The 17778-nt window shown below is 41.8% G+C and overlaps 1 protein-coding gene across 8 annotated transcripts in view; it reads left to right on the top strand.

Annotated features, from left to right (window-relative positions):
• The window catches only part of LOC128763394 (cytoplasmic dynein 2 heavy chain 1), an 83084-nt gene that overhangs the window by 47583 nt on the left and 17723 nt on the right, over positions 1–17778 (top strand). For 4 of the 8 annotated variants that reach the window (XM_053872154.1, XM_053872155.1, XM_053872151.1 and 1 more), the window contains 7 exons: positions 1434–1541; positions 1844–1945; positions 5336–5425; positions 8247–8356; positions 8433–8514; positions 10716–10832; positions 11365–11956. In XM_053872154.1, coding sequence (XP_053728129.1) covers positions 1434–1541; positions 1844–1945; positions 5336–5425; positions 8247–8356; positions 8433–8514; positions 10716–10832; positions 11365–11523 — 768 coding nt within the window. In that variant the 3' untranslated portion in view covers positions 11524–11956. Of the gene's footprint in view, positions 1–1433; positions 1542–1843; positions 1946–5335; positions 5426–8246; positions 8357–8432; positions 8515–10715; positions 11957–17778 lie in introns of those variants that run through there. The other 4 variants (XR_008415647.1, XR_008415646.1, XM_053872157.1 and 1 more) reach the window with 4 other exon arrangements.

Genomic DNA, 17778 nt, shown 5'->3' with positions numbered 1-17778 from the left:
CCACTCCATGACATAAAACTAATTGTTATGGCAGTTACTGGAGAGTTTCCCAATGGTTCCCACTGATCTGTTGTCACCAACTGCCTGGAAATAAGTATGAAGCATGAAATGATCATATATTGTCTGCAAAATTGGTAACATTGAGTTGCAACGTTTAAGGGTGTATTCCTGTCTCTCGCCCGATGACCGCTGAGATAGGCTCCAGAGAACGAGAGCGAGAAGGGAGGGACAAGTGGCAACTATATGTGTTTGGCTGCTTTGTAGGATTATTTTGCCCTGACATTTGGGCTTTGAAAACAACTGCAAATGCCCACTGTTTTCCAACGTAAACTAATTGCGAGCAATGATACCAACACTATTAAAACAACGAGAGGAAGCTATCAAAAAAGCAGTGAGGAGGCAATATTTGCCGGTAGAAGAGTAAGTCCCACTGGGAGTTTTACATTGCATTTACATTACCGTTCAGTGTTGCTGTCCGTCTCTGAGCCGTTCAGGCACTTCATCCTCTAACACTATTCTGAGTCATGGCTTCCACATTGACATGGTTAGAATAAAAATACATTTACATTGTTTACTCGAGCCTGCTCTTCTTCCTCAAAAGCTGTTCTCCAATCCCTCATTATTCGCTGACAGCGCCACTATTTCCATGGCTTCAATGCTGAGCACACCAGAGTTTGGTACCTCCAGTGACATCACAAGATGGGGACAGTTTCTAACCCATGGTCTGACCCTTGTCAGAATCACAATGTATTATATTGTAGTGTATTGAAGCAAAAGTTTTTTTTGTTTTTTTTTTTTGAAAACACAGCATTTGTTCTGTCAAATTATGTATTGTTTGATGTAGATGTTGGTCACACTTGAAAGGAAAATGATAATAATAATAAATTAGTCCTTTCACTGGCATTCACTTTCCTTGGGTTTATTTATTTTATATATATATATATATTTAATTTATATATGCATTTCATCTCTGTCAGTCTATAATGAGAAGAGGAATGGCTGCTGTTGCCTTTGCTCCAGTAGATAATATCTTGAGAGGTATTAATATTTTCATTTAACTGCTGCGTTTGACATCAGTCAACCTTTGGCGTTTTGCTTAATCTAGTTTCAGGAAATGTTCTATCACTGGAAATATCAAATTGTCTTTTCAATTATCTTTTGAAGGATAAATAAATGTAATGGTTTGTTGTGATTTTATGAATGAGGCTTAAAGCAGAATAAAATTAGGCACTAGGATGGCACTGTTTTTATTTCTACAAAACGTTCATTACAGTGATCATTTTAGTTGGAAAAAAAACATGAAACATTGTGTGTCACCTTGTATCAGTTAGATGAAGCTTGACTTAGTCATAGTTGATGTTTAATGAATAGTTTTTCGCACAATATAATTTGGTCTGTCAGATCATGAATGTTTTTCTGCCTCATCCCGCCAGGGTTCAAGTCTTATCCACCAAAAAGTAGTCCCTCCTGCTGAAGGCCAGGGGTCACCAGTGCTCTCTTTCATTGCACTCGAGCAGTTTAATGCAGTCCGTCTTGTCCAGGTGAGTGTCATGACCATTCGTGTGTCGATGCATTTTGTAGAATAGCACAGCATCTTACTGCCTGCATGTAAAGCAAAGTGACTGGGTGTATTTGCATTTGAAGCAGTAAATCAAACACTGTGTAAACTACAACAAAATGCATCAATGTAGGACACTGGAAATCAATCTGCGCGACAGTGGCCAATGTACCTGATTACAATCCCATGGGAACCACTTCGGAGCAATCAAATGATGTTATGTGTAATGACACCCCAGGTAGCTTACGGCGCAGCGGGAATACTCAGTGGCAATTGTTGTTGCAGGGTATCCATCAATCTCTTGCTGCTCTAAGCAAAGTCATCAGAGGGACTCAACTGCTGACTCCCGAAGTCCAAAAGTTGGCAACAGCCCTGCTCAATCAAGAGGTAAGGACACCACAGCCATTCTTCCTAAGGTATTGTTCACTTCCATGTTTAAAGAGAAAGATGCTCTTTTACTTGCTGGATATTTTAAACATTTTTATATTCCAACCTTGGCAACCATTGCCATATTTGTCTAGCAGGATATTTGTGCAATTCAAACACTGATTCCTCTGCATCCTCTGCAAAGGATCTGCCATGTATCTTCTGTTCCTCTTTCATTATTGGCATATCCAAGCTGGCCCCCTTCACCTTTGTCGATCTTGCCAACACATTCATATGTGCCAGCTGTTCGGCACCGGCATGGTCACATATGGTACTAGATACTAAGTGATGGAGTTATGAGGCTTCATGAAAATCTTTGGATTTGAACAACCATTTCAATGAAACCAAACTTCATATTTTTAAACTGAGTTGGCACTGACTGATCTCTGAAAATCAGGACTCTGTTTCATGAAGCCTCGTCAGCACATCACTACTATATCTACCAAGTGACATCACAAGTAAGATAACAGTGAGTGTCAATACATGCTGCAGAATGGGCTGATTCAGTTGAAACACTTACTGGATCAACATTAGGCACAGAAATCCATGTAATGATAGTCAAAATGTTGTGCCTTAGAAGTGAGATTGTGTTGGTCTTGTGTGTCCACCCTAGTCCCACCTGTCTTCTTTATGTCCTCCTCTACTGTATGAACCTCATTGTTTGCCTTCCGGTTCTCTGGTCATCTTTTATGATACCTCTATAAATATGTTTTTTGGTTTTGGTTGAAATCGGGAGCTAGCAGAGGAGGTCCAACCACCTCTTTGCACAACGCCAACCCCTGTATTTCCATTCTATTTTTCTGCATCATGGCAGGTCTCACTGCTCTCCAGTAAAGCTTACCTTTAAATACTACTCTTCTGTCTCAGATCACCCTTAACAGTCGTCTCCACCCACTTTCTCCCTCCACTCTCCTCTGTTGATGTCTATCCTTTACTCTACATCCCAAATACATAGACCCCCATTGTTTTTTTTTTTTCCAATGAGATATTTCTCTTATTATTACTATCATGTAAGAAAAGACAAGAGAATCCTTAATTCCTCTCACAGGATGAATTTCATAAAGCCAATGCAACAACCAACAAATATGCAACAAATATATTGTGCCACTTGATTCCTCATTCTTCACCACCTCGGAGATACACATTTTTTATTACCGGTAAAAAGCAATACTTGAAAATAAAGTACAAATAGCTGTGGTGTTAGAAAATAAGCATGCCATCAACCAAAAGATATGAAGCAGAAGGGTCCTGTGATTAATTTGTCAGAAAAAGCACCAAACGGGGCTGTGACATTATGAAAGTGTGACAGACACAGCTACTTCATTGCCTGTCCCCTCAGCTATGCAGTAAAAAATAATTGGATACTTGGAAACTCCCCAAGCAGCAGAGGAGAGTGGCAAGCAGTGCTGCAAAACAAAATTCATCGCAGCTGCCTGTTAAATCAGTGGAAGAAATAATGCTAATTATAATTGCTTTTTCAAGGAATCCTATGCCAGCTGTGACGCTTTAGGAATGCAGAAGTCGTCCCAGAAAGTGCGAGGAATTACAGTGTATCGTTTTAACTGTTCCACCTACATGAAAGGATGAGGATGAGGATCAGCACCTCCAAGTCTGAGGCCATGGTTCTCAGCCGGAATAAGGTGGTTTGCTCTCTCCGGGTCGGTGGAGAGTTCTTGCCCCAAGTGGTGGAGTTTAAGTATCTCGGGGTCTTGTTCTCGAGTGAGGGAAAAAGGGAGCGTGAGATTGATAGACGGGTCGGTGCAGCGGCAGCAGTGACGCAGTCGCTGTATCGGACCGTCGTGGTGAAGAGGGAGCTGAGTCACAAGACGAAGCCCTTGATTTACCGATCGATCTACGTTCTCACCCTCACCTATGGTCACAAGCTTTGGGTAATGACAGAAAGGATGAGATCGCGGATACAAGCGGCTGAGATGAGTTTCCTCCGCAGGGTGGCTGGGCGCACCCTTAGAGATAGGGTGAGGAGTTCGGTCATCCGGGAGGAGCTCGGGGTGGAGCCGCTGCTCCTCCACATCGAGAGGAACCAGTTGAGGTGGCTCGGGCATCTGATCCAGATGCCCTCTGGACGCCTCCCTGGGGAGGTGTTCCGGGTGTGTCCTACCGGGAGGAGACCCCGGGGAAGACCCAGGACTCGCTGGAGAGATTATGTCTCTGGTCTGGCCTGGGAACGCCTCGGGATCCCCCGGAATGAGCTGGAGGAGGTTTGTGCGGATCGGGAAGTTTGGGCTTCCTTGCTCCGAATGCTGCCTCCGCGACCGACCCCGGATAAGCGGCAGAAGAAGGTGAAGGTGACCTACATGAAACAGCGACAAGATGAATCCCATTTGTTGATTCTAAATCGCAGCGTATATAAATTAGTGTTCAAATAGACATTCAGACTGAGTCATGAGTTAAGATTTTTATGAACAACACGTGCCTTATATTAAATGCTGCCATGTTCAAGCAAGGTCTGAGGTGCACACTGATATTTATAGAAGGACTGGACAGGACATGTATCTGCAAAGGCCAGAAGTGAGAGGTCTGACACATATGTAAAGAAGCTTTGCAAAAGAACTTCAATGATCATATCTTCACAATGATGTCCGTGGATAGAGTTAGTTGATTTGATAATCAGTCTAAAACCCAGTCAGTCTTTGAGGTACTTCCTTCATCCCTCCTTGACTTATAGATCTAGTTGTCCAACTTGTACTGAGTGAACTGGGTAGCTTTATCGCTGACTCTATCTTAATGAGACAGAACTATGCTAGCTCCTTCTCTTTCAAGTCCGTTGTTTCCAAGACGGGATGTTGAATTGGCAGTCTACCGAGTTTTGTTTCCATGGTAACGCTGGGCTTAAACTGACCTAGGAAATTAGTTGATGGATAAACCATCGAGGGTTACAACAACCGCAGTGATCTACTGGACAATAGCCAAGGAATCCCATTCTGAATGTGGCCAGTATGTGGGAATGTTGAAACATCCTCTACAGATATGTCACTTAATTGCCAACCTGGCCTCAAACAAAGAAGTATAAAAAATACTAGGATGACTGTAGTGCTCTTTGTAGACCAAATTGTCTTTGTTGATGTAAACCCCTGAGGGGTGGATTTTGATGAGCAGAAATTGGTTTCCTCACCTGCCAAATGCAAAAGTGGTGTCTCTCCGATGGACACTTTGCCCGATTGCGTTCCCCAGCATGAATCATAAATCGAAAGGTGAACGACATGAGCCATCACAGCACCTTAGTGGTGCTGTAAATGACCTGCTGGAGGACTCCTCTTACCTTTTAGAGATGCACACTTAATCCGCAATCTGCTTTTCCTCAAGTCATTTGTCTTTGTGTTTCTTGCTTAGTGTCCACTGACGTGGCAGAATAAGTGGGAAGGACCAGAGGAGCCAATGCAGTACCTCAGATCTGTTGTAGCGCGGGCACTTGCCATACAGGTGAGTAATATGCAACTCACCAAGACAAATGTTGCTTCTTCAATATTAAAAGTGTTTGATGCATGCTATAAATCTCTGCTGGCATCCAGAAGATTAATGATTTGGATATGGCCACAGTACCGAAAATGACTTCCCTCTGAGGCCTGTTACAAAATGCCTGTAGTATAATTGCTAGTCAAGCCGTTTCGCAGACAACCTCATAAAGAGTCCTGACGCCCCTGAGAATTCCCAGTGGTTCTACGTCTCCCCTGATAATGAGGCTTAAGAAGACTTAAGGAGAGTTTCCTAATCAGCATTAGTATAATGATTGAGGATCCATTTAAATCCATCATGCATTAATATCCTAATGAGAGAACCCTTGTCACAGTTATAGGATTTATTTTTGCTTCCAGCCATGTCAAATTGAATCATTTTCTCCTACATCCACTTAGGACAGGAATATATATCCAACATTTCCAGCTACTTCACATTTTTTCGATCGGTTTTATATATATATATATATATATATATATATATATATATATATATATATATATATATATATATATATAAATGATTCAATTTGTCATGGCTGGAAGCAAAAATAAGTCCTATAACTGTGACAAGGGTTCTGTCATTTAGGATATATATATATATATATATATATATATATATATGTATAGAGATAGATAGATAGATAGATAGGTACAGATACGCTGATATCTGTTTCTTAACTGATATCAGCACTCGTGTTTTATATATATATATTTTCTCCTACATATGTATATATCCTCCTCCTATATATATATATATATATAGATATAGATAGATAGATAGATGGACGACAGACACAGACATACAGATAGATAGATAGATAGATAGATAGATGCGTGTTTTATATATATATTTTCTCATATATATATATATAGCAAGAGAGATATAGATAGATAGATAGTTGAAGGGGGCACTTTGTTGATTGAGACAATGGCAGAGGAATGCCAGCACTGTCTTTAAAAGTACACCGTAAATAAAGGGGGATGCCTATAAAAATGAAGGAGTTCTGGGAAGCCTCAGCCTACATTTGGTGCCAAGCACTAAACTATCTGGTGGAAACGTATTTTCTCCCTGTTTCCTCAGTACGTGGTTATATGTGTTCAGCTATAAAGACATATTTAATTCTTTGTTTTATGTCTTTTATTCTGCTGATGCGAGGTGCCCTTGGGCGCCTTCAAAATAAATTACACAATGAGAAATGTTCTATCCTGTAATCTTGAATCCGCATATACAGATAAAACTTCTTATCTGCAGGAATTGACGTTACCCCTCTTTGAGTTCAGCCCTCCCACGTTATCTGTTTCCATTGTGTCGATCAGGAGGCAGCGTTGTCCTTAACTGTCTATTTTTGCTCTTCAGCGTTGAGTGATTTCTCTGTTAGCAACACGTCTGTGTTCCGCGTGCTAATCAGTCTAATAAAGGTGGAGCGGGCCAAGGCTCGTGCTGTTGTGCTAATGTTGACAAATAAAAGCTTAGAGCACAGTTCCGCGCGCTGACCTTGACAGTGCATGTACAATGCATTTAGGCAAACATCAGCTTTGTGCGTTATTAATTCGTAGCAGTTGAGTGTTTCCGTGTGTGTGCTAATTGGAATGCATGCAAATTTGATCCTGTTTTGCATCTCCATAAATGTGTGGGCTTTTTCTCAATTTGCTGCAGCCTTCAACACTTGAAATGTATTGTTAATATCGCTTCTTAACAGATATCAGCACTCGTGTTTTTCGCAGTGTCTCCGCTGACCTTCATATTAACTAGTTTCTATGGTGATTCAGAAGGAAGTGTCCATCTGTTTGCAGAAAGAAGTGCAGAAGAGGGCAGCGCCTTTGCCATCGTACATTTTTATTTTTTTATTTTTTTCATATAAAGAAACTGGTGAACTTGTTTCTTGCTTTGGCTGAATGAGTGTGACCAAGGATGGTATTCAGCAAGCTAGAGAGGCTGCCTCATAAAAAAGATTAGCCTGAAAAACATATCCACAGTCACACATATCTTGCCTTCAAAATCAAACCTTTACAAAGTATATGGTGACAGTTAATAATAACTAAGACGACTGAACATACTGAAGAAGAGATGCCTGTATGGAGAGCTCAGCACAGCCACATACTCTCCTGAAACAGTCTTTGCTTGGTTATGTCCTCTGCTCATGTTCTTCTGGGACCTCCAGGACATCTGCAGACAAGCTTGTGACCAACTCACTAGTCTACTACCTTCTGCATCTTCCATTTCTGCAGTCTAACTTACATCGTCATCCAGTCGACTAAACATTCTCATGATACCTTTTAAAGCATGGCCCGATTACATTGGTGAACTGCTGACCCACTCAGAATCCTGAAATCCTCAGGTGGGCCTCTGCTGGTTGTTCCCAAGTCTAGATCTAGAGATGACAGAGTCTTTTATCCTCCAGTCTTTTACTGATAGTAAAAGACTGGAGGATAAAAGTGTGTTTAGCTATGCACTTCCATGGTCAAATAAGTTCAAACTTTCTTTGCTGTTCTTCCTTTAAAGCCCTTAGTGAACAGTGTTCTAAAAAGTGTAAAATAAATCAGGTTTTATTATTATAAATGTATTGGCATCATAAACTAGCTGATTTGTGTGTGTGGTTGTCGGGATTTATTCCATCTGTTTCTCTTCATTAACACCATTAAAGGAGCAAAACAAATCAAACGCTACTTTCTCTGCTGTTTTCAGAGTCGTATTAAAAGAGTCATTGCCAGGCCTCGTCGTCTTCACTTGAACAAGTGCATGTAGATCTCTTAATCTCCCTGTTTCTTTGCGTCTGTCTCACCAGAGTTGGGTGGAGCGTGTGGAGAAACAGTCTCTTCTCTCAGACACCCTGGATCTTTCGGAGCTCTTCCACCCTGATACTTTCCTCAATGCGTTGAGGCAAGAGACTGCCAGGTACCTATGAATGAAATGAAGCTACAATAAATATAAATACAAGTTTGTAATATCTCTTTTATGACTATCATTTTAGATCTATGGGATGTTCCATGGATAGCTTGGTGTTTGCGTCGTCATGGAGAAGCCCCATTGCAGAGGCCAAACTGCAAGTCAAGGTAAATGCGAGTGTCTAGACTTTACGGAGGTATAATATATGTGTGGACTTCTGCGACTGGTATGAGAGGAATACATTCTCTACGCTTTATCAGCCATGCAGCCACACATACCCGAACAACAATCACTTCCTAGCATGTCACCCATCTCTGAATATTACATTTACGGCTCAGTAATTCAGGCGGTTCAAAGATTGAATTTTACTCTATAGCAGTAATAAATTGATCTGGAGAAAGGGCCCGAGCTCTGCACAGCTCTTGTGGATCCAACAATCAGGGGATTAATTAAGCTCTTCTCTTGACGGAGATTTGAATTATTCATCCGAGGGCACTTCTGTCGCAACTCGATTCTTGTCAGATGAGGGCCACGGCTGACCTCATGGTTAGCTTGGGCTTCAGCCACTAGGTTCACCAGCAAATGAGATGATCTGAGGTCGGTGTGTACTGTGTCACATGCAAGCCACAGACGTGCAAGGTTTAGAGACTGTGACTGGACGTTGGCGTCTGCCATGTTGTGTTGCTCATTGGTCATTTCCCCACCATTACCTGATCAATTTTCAGTCGTCTTTGTCATGTTCAGTAATAATGTTTCACCTCCAAGGTCATGAAGATTGTTCTAACTGGCCTTAAATTCTGCAATATAAGCCTCTACTTTTTTCACTCCGAACCCTGTAGCTTGCACATTGCTGCAGTTAATGTGTGGATTTTCTTGCCATCTAAATATCGAGCCTTGTCACGTCAGATCAATGAATTTACAGGTGTTTTGTTTACATTCAAGTGCAAATTGCTATATGCCAATCACTCTTCAAAAACCTATTACGGTCAAAGGAAGTCAAGGCACCTTCAGTGTTTTCAAGCTACGCTAACACTCGAGCAGAAAGGTCATTTTAACACCATGAAATGGGGTTTCTTCAGTGTCATTTTAGCATCATGAAATATTATGATAACTTAAAACTGTTTTAGAAGAACTGAGCTTTAGATACAACTTTTCCCATTCATGTTTGGATCCCTCCTTTGGCGTCTTCAGGTGCTGTCAGAGGCACCAAGGCTGTCTTTATTAGGCAGTACACTGGTGATTCGCTGACAAATTTGGGTCGTGTCTGATCAGATCCTCGGCTTGACAGACTTTACTTCCCATTGTTGGAAGATGGCACCTCTTGGAATAGAGAAGGGAAACAACCCAGAGGAATGCCAGAGTGTCAGGATATGGAAAGTTGATTTTGGAAGGTTTTCTTTTGACTTATTCAATACTGCAGATTTTCCCTGTTTGATACAGGCGAGGATTTCCGTGTAAATCTCAGCTGACAGGAGTCAAGGGACAAGCTGGACATGTACCATCACTGAGCTCTCAGATTCAGATCCATCCACCTTTGCACAATTGGAAATAGAATACATGTTGTAGATCTGGGTATTGAGCCATTGCAGGGCACCGGGGGCCACATCATGCAGAGAGCAAATCGAAGCAAACTGCAGGGATAAAAGACACAGTGTCTGATCTTCCTTCTAACCTTTGATGTTTTCCTGTCTGTTAAGTGCACCTTCAATGGTAAAATGAAAGGGCCTGACTTGTGTTTCCGTTTTAATCCTGCGCTTCTTTGTTTCCTGATCTGATAAGAGACAGACACTGAACTGTTGTTGTCTATTATTGCAGTGATTTATGACTGCCAATGAAATTGAATAACTTGGCAAGCACCTCATTAGAACTCCCAAAACAGACAGGAGTGGGGAGCTGCAGCTGCAGGGGGGAAGGAAACATCCAAAAAGCAGTCAAAGAAAGAAAGACAGGATAATTGTGGTGACGCGGCGACTACAGACAAACACAATGTGGATGTTTCTATTTTTCCGTACATGCCTTCCTCTCTTGTCCAGATTATGGCGATTTAGTCCTTGTCTTTGTGCGTCTGACTGTGAGCCAGACTTTGCTGTCTTGCCTCGCCTTCTGTGGAAAATCCCTGAGTCACTGGACAGAATGTAGTCACACAAATGTGTCGTCCTTTCAGGCTTAACACCGTATCACGCCGCTTTGACAATGCCTGTCCTATTTGCCTGCTTTTTGTTCTCATGACATCACACTTTCTTTGTGTCTTCCTTCTTATTGAAGCACTACATCTTCATATTGATTCCCCCTGCGGCTTTTTTTTTCCGCTCTTCAAATGTCTCGATTTCCTTTGTTGCGTTTCAATAGTAATCTCTCGCTTCGCCAGGTCGGTGGCCTCCAGTTGGAAGGGTGTAGTTTTGATGGCGTTCATCTTTGTGAGAACCAGCACGACTCGCCGAGTGTGTCAGCCGTCCCGACATGCTTCATGGCCTGGGTGCCACAGGTGAGTGTGCAGGAGATGCCATGGCTGCTCTCATCACTCCTGTGTCTTACGTCATCCTCTACATAAACATTCAGCAAGTTATTATTCCGTCAACCTCCTCTGCAGCATGTGATGCTGCTTGTGCTATCAGTTGCTCAGATTGCCGTCAGAGATCAGGGTCGTATGACGGATAGATCACCCTGGATTTAAATTTGAAGCTCTACATTTGCATGAAATGTTTATCAGCCTGTGCCAGCAGCATGTGAAGTGGGTGAAAGGCTAAAAGCAGCAGGAAGACTGTAGAGAGAGGAGAGTATTTTTGACAGCAAAGGAACAGCTTTGTGATCATCTAAAGCAGGTAGGTTGAGGCAGAAATTACTTTTTCCACATTCTAATTTTTTATTCATCTGATAGCTCTTATGACATATTCAATGCATGTTATGACTGTGTGGTTATTTAAGGACATGATCAGGTGACTTGGAGGAGAGAGTATAGAAGCAGTTGCTAAACACCTACATTAATGAGGTCCATCTTTTTCCGTCTTTCTTCGAAGTCCGCTGCCTCCTCCTCAGTTCCAGTGGAGAGCATCTGGCTGCCTGTGTACACCAGCTCAGAGAGAGTGAAGGTGGTTACACACGTCCGTCTGCCTTGCGGAGCCAACGCTGAACAGTGGATACAGACTGGAGCTGCTCTCTTTCTTAAACAACAATAGATGTGTTACTGTATCAGATCTATGTGATGTGCAAACTTTTGGATTCTCAAGGATGTTCCTTCACAAATGGACGATAAGCTTTAATACTGTATATATAAATATATATTTGGTGTGCTTGAAAAGAATGTTATTATTAAAAATTACACAATCCTTTACTGAAATTCAGTGTTTTCATTTTCCCCCATCGATTCTGCCATTTTTGCCATTATTGCAGTAATTGGTTTGTCACACTGTCCGAATTTTCTCAGTAGGTGGCACTTTTGTTCTCTTGTTTTCTAAAGTGCTGTGACATTTCATTAAAAAGTTGTTTGAAGCTAAAGACAGTTCCACCTATTGGTCATTGAAGATTTGGACTGTGTTTCATGAAGTGAACCCATCACTGCAACAGCTGCATGACAGCATTGTAAGTAATATTGAACGAAAAGTTGGAGCTACGTGGTTGTTTTTTAATCACCTTGAAATAATAATACGTATTATATATATATATATATATATATATATATATATATATACACGTGCTATTCAAGGTAAGAAGATACACTACACATTTTTTATACTTTTTTAACCTCTGTCCTGCTCACTGCACTCAAGATGAAAATCAAATAAACTTGAAGAGGTGCAATGAAAAGGGAATAAGAATGTACAAGATATATATCAGAAATCAATCTCATGGGTTTATAGAAGAACACCGAGATAAGACATTTTTGTAATATCTTTTGCTGATATTTTTGGTTCCATGTTATTGGAAATGAAAGGTCAAACCTTGGCGATGTATTTCCATGTCTACATCGAGGCTGCTTCAATCAGTTGTGTTTTTTTACATTGCGTTTTTCCTTCCCTGGCCTGATGTGTGTGTGGGCTCGGGTGTGTGCAGTCGTGTGCAGGTGAGTTCTGAAGACGAGCTGACACACCAACCCCGCAGTGTCAGTTTTCACAATACAAAATACCAGAAGTAAACAACACAGATCAGAGTTCACTGGCTCTCGCTCCATCTCGTCCAATTCCGCTGAAACAAGCTCTCTGGTCTTGAAAAGCTCCAGAGTCAATTCCTGAAGCGAGTGGTGATCACTCTTCCTCGCTCGCTTGCACCACACACACACGCACACCTACACTCATGATGCGCTTGTGTGTGCACACACACGCTCAGCTCCGCTGGTCTATAACCTCTGTGTGATTGGCTCTTAGCTGAGGTCGGTCCGAGTCAGTGGCGTCACACGTGGGCTCTATTGGAGAAGAATTGAGCCCGAACATTGTGATTGATGGCACAATTACAAACGTTATCTTTTTACTCCTTATAATATTTATATTAACAGGGTGGCATGTTTTTGTGTGTATGTTACTGTCACAGTGTGTGTTGGCAATAGGAAGGGGGTTGGAAGGAGAACGGAGTGGGTATTGTGTGTTCACTGCAGTGTGACAAAATGGGAGTGAAATGGAACAGCAGGTTTAAAAAGGGAGAGGATTGGATTTCGTGAAACACGGCCCTCTGGGTCAGAGAGTGGAAGACAGACAGTGAAATGGAGGCTGAGAGCCGGCGCAGGGAGTGAAGTGAGGGCTATAAAACCTGTATGAGAAAATTGTGGCGAGGGAGGAGAATAGAGGCTGACAGCAGCCGCGGAAGTTGGGAGGAGACGTTTAAGGCAAAGATGGATGGAGAAGTTTAGAGTGCGAAACGAGTGACTTCTGGGGAAATGAGCAGGAACGAAGAGAGAATGTGAAGGAATGAATTGAAAATGCATTAAATGTTTTTAACTTCTACCGCTATAGGTGGCGACTCTTTTGTCTTCCACGCTTATTATACACGGAAGTGAAGGCAGCTTACGCGTCATTAAAGATTCCATCTAATCCCTTCTGGGGGAGGAGTGGTTCGTGATGCAGCATCGCCGCCAGACCAGCCACTGTTCGATTAGGTTGGAGTCGAAACTTCACAGGGTGAAGTTTAGATGTTTGTGTGGCTATTCTTACTGTGTACGCAACCTGTGCTCCGCGTGGGCTTGTTCATCCTACTTTGTGGAGACCAATTCTTGACAAAACACTATCCTTGTGAGGACCCTATGACATTGAGGGGACATATGGCTGGACCCCACAAGGTTAAGCCTCAATTTGACAACGGAGACTTCAGTTTCCTGGTTAAAGTTAGCCATTTGTTTAGGATGGTTAGGTTTAGGCTGAGAGGCTGGGGAAAATGTTACCTCAATGACAAACCTCACAATGTCCCTACAAGGATAGAAATTCAAACATGTGTGTGTGTGTGTACCTGGTTTAGCTAGGAATTCTTGTAAACATAGCTACTTGTGGGGACACTTTACTTTGTCAAGACATTTTTCCTCACAACGGTAAGCCTCAATTTGAAGATTAATACTTCAAAATAACTAGGTCATAGTTGTGTTTGGTGATGTGTCCTGGTTAAGGTTAGTCATTTGTTTCGGACGGTTAGGTTTCGGTTGATAGGCTGGGGAAAGCATGAAAGTACAAGTGTGTGTGTGGCCTGATCTGCCAATTATCAAAATACTCAGGATCAATATGAACTTTCTTTGTTTATTAAACATCAATTCCTAGGAGAGGATCACAGCAGAAGCTCCAACGTTGTCAGTAAAAGTCATGCACAACATGCCTGTAAATTATAACCATAGTAAGTGCCCAGTTTTAGAGATGACCAGTCCAGGCCCTTATGAAGGGTTGCTTCCCATCTATTCGAAGTCCTCCGTGGGTTTTGTACGTCTTCAAAATGCTGCGTGTGGAGATATACCTTCACTGGCCTCCCAGCACTATCAGACAATACACTGGTCTATTATAAAAGGGCTCTTTGCCACTGCATGTGCTGTCTTTTTATTAAACTAATGTTAAATTAGAGGAGTTAAATGTCTTGATTTACTTGATGATGTTTGCTCAGAGACTCACTCACACTGATAATGTAAATAACTCTCTGCTCACCCAGAGTTTATTTGCCTCATGCAACATGGTTTTATTTATTTCGAGAGACTTTTAATTAGCTGACATGCAGAGACACAACATTACTGCTGCTTGTTTTGGCAGCCATGGGACTATACGCACTGGATTCTCAGAATTTCTTCATTGGAAGCTCAAATTCAGTCAGCAAGTCCCCTTTTACCCCCCTTTTTTTAAAGAGATGCTCACTGACATTAGGTCAACCAAGAGATTATTAGAAGGAACAAATACTGTTTGGATTCTATGTGTATGAAAAAAGTCAATAAAATGCCATTTCCATATACTGTCATAAATTACACAGTGATACAGATGAGTGTGCGTTGTCATAACAGGTGCCGTCTTGTGACATAGCTAGAGGTGTGAACAAGCATGGCTGAGTGCATGGAAGCGGAGGTCTTGAGCAATATCAGCAAATGTTTTCGCAGTTTGTCAACAGCTTTTGAGGAAGAAGAGTAAGTACCACATTGTTCTGGAAGCAATGACTCTGACACTGTTATAGTTGGACATTGAGAAGGCTCTTATAAAATAAGTAAGTAAGTAAAGATGAAGAACTGGGCTTTATACTCTCTTAGGAAGGCTCAACAGTGCAAAATATAAAAGTACTTCCTGGGTTTTCTCTCCGCTGCTTCGATGTGTTCCTCTTTGTTTACGTTTGTAAACTGTGGATATTGTTTTGAGGAGAAGAAGGAGATTTATTTGAGGCAAACTTTCAAGCCAAAATGTTCTGGCAAAATGATCACTGCAATGTCGACGTTGCAGATGGTTCTTTTAAGTTGCTTCATCTGTTTCTTATGACTTTCTATGTACATCTTGATGGGGGAACAGAGTTATATGATCACCTTTAGAACATTCAGCTGCTACGCAACGGCTCGGCATCTCTTCCCTGATACTGAAGCGGAAGAGCTTATTTACCTGCACCTAATGGATGTGTCGAAAATTTGAATTCAGTTTTACACTTATTCGCCATTGTAATTCAACAGAACCAACTTTGTGGGAAATATATGATGGTGGAAATTCATACTGAATACTTGCCTTGTCTGTGAGTCTTCAAACCGTACTGCACTGTTTATTGTTTATCGAGTTATTTCTTCCACCAGGATGTGAGACGCTCGGGTTCCAAGTCTTCTTCTGCTTCGTCCTGCCTTTCTATTTCTTTTTCTTCTTCATCTACATTTCTTTTCTAGGCTCCTTCTTCATCATCTTTTTCGTCCTCTTTTTTTTCCCCCATCTTCTTCTTCGCCATTCAGCAGAGACTCAGCAGCTTCACCCAGTTGCCTTTCCTCTTGAGACTCTTCTAGGTGGTGACCACCTTGTTGCTCGAGGACCAGATGGGGCAATTTTCACACGCTAGTTGGAGTCTCTTGTGAATTGTACTTCTGAGTGTGCTGAAGTGGCTTTGAATCACAGGTAAGTTTGATGGCACCCATGCACCGGATGATGAAGTGCAGCTGAGTGTACCGTGTGTTCCACTCACCAGGAGTGATACCTCAACTTTGTGGTACTTGATACCCTTAAGTTATTTTAATAATCTCTGGAAACCTGCCCACTAAAAAACGCACCTTTTGTTCATGTTTTTTTTTCCTTGAAATTGGTAGATGTGGCTTCACATAGTCTTTTTTTCATGTTTTATTTTTCTACTTTTCTACTAGTCATCGTCTTCTTGTTCGGGAGAAGTTTGAAACGGCGGGTTTTTAGTGTGCGGAAGGCGAGGTGAGGCCATCTGGATGTCAACGGGGAGGTGTCTCCACCATTTAGGGGCCATGACAGCAAACAGTCGAGACTTTGTCAAGTGCAATGATTCTCTCAGTGAGGGAACATCAAGGTGATGGCCTGATGCTGAGTGGATGAGTCAGAGCGTAAGGTTAAACCATGTAATGGATGTGGACTGGTCCTGATCCGGTGGTGGCTCAGAAAGCCAGCACCAGAGTTTTGAATTGTTTGCGACGGCCACACTAGCTATAGGGAAGGTAGCTGTGAGAGAATTGAAGCTGCACAGAGACCTGGGAAGACACTGCATCCTGGATTCAGATGAAGGACTTTTCAATTTGGATTCTGCTTGCATTGTTATGGCTTTGCTCGATGAGGAAATTCTCTAGTGGGTTGATCTCAGCTGACTTCTGCTTCAGTTTTACAATCTCATGCAACATGGCTGGCCAGGTAGAAAATTGCAGCGGGTTACTCCACTCTCCACTGTTTTTGTTTCTCTGTCGTAGATCTGCAGTCTCAGCTTGGATTTTCCCAACACTTTGCCTGTCCAGAGTGAAGCCAGTCCATTCACTTGACCCCAGAAGCCACAGTGGATCGGCTTTTAGTTTAAAAAAATAGTTTACAAGACTGGTATCATCTTGATCATAATTCACTCAAAGCAGTTTATGGATATTTATTGTTTAGAGTTAGTAAAAAAAATGGATCAATACAATGAGACTCCTAAAATGAGAACATAATCCCTGCTATTATGATGGACGACACAGTCGACTTCATCTCATGATTCTAGCCGAGACGTAAAAAGTCACTGTATCATTCTCTACTACATAAAATGGGAGATCAGACAGCAAGACGTACATGGGTGTTAAAAAGTTAGGTGCAGTATGAGGGTGTGGAGAGGAGTGCGATGATGCAATGTGAGGCAATTCTGTTTATTGATAATAAAAAATGTCAGGCTGAATAAATTTACAAGTCTTTGATTCTCTGTCTGCATAAATATGTTTTAGAACTCTTGACTTCAATATCTTCTAGATGTGTTTTGGAACAGCATTTCTCCTATCATCATTTCTTCAACAGATTCAAATGTTTTCTATTATCTCATTACATTATTATATTGGTTAATTGTTGTTCTCTTGAAGTATTACTTCCCCACCCAAAACAACTCATCATCCCAGATGAACAGGGGGCAGTAGAGAGATTTAGGGTGGATTCCAATTCCTCCCTTAATCCCCCACCTCAGTCCTCTACCTCAGAAATGCACACTCCCGCGAAGTGAAAGACCTGTCACGATTCTCAGGAGGTTAAGTTGAAGAGCAAGACTGAGGAAAGTATCATCCTCAGTCTTGATATTCACCGGCACCTACCTTTGGATGAAGGCAGACCGGGGGCCACATGCGGCCCTTTGCCTCTGTTTTTGTGGTTTTTACATCACCTTATTTAAACTAAAGCTCTTTTAACGTCTTGAAAATATTTGTATAAGAATTTCAATGTTCAAGTCCATTCAGAGTAGTGGAAACCCTGGCCATTGTGTAGCGAAAAACCTCCCTGAACAAAAGCAAACAGATGCTTTTGTTTGCTTTTGTTCAGGGATTCGTCCATGTT

This window comes from Synchiropus splendidus, chromosome 8 (assembly GCF_027744825.2).
Source record: "Synchiropus splendidus isolate RoL2022-P1 chromosome 8, RoL_Sspl_1.0, whole genome shotgun sequence".
In the NCBI taxonomy this organism is placed as follows: domain Eukaryota; kingdom Metazoa; phylum Chordata; class Actinopteri; order Syngnathiformes; family Callionymidae; genus Synchiropus; species Synchiropus splendidus.
The sequence above is the reverse complement of the archived record's forward strand: the minus strand, read 5'-3'. Positions and strand labels throughout refer to the sequence as shown.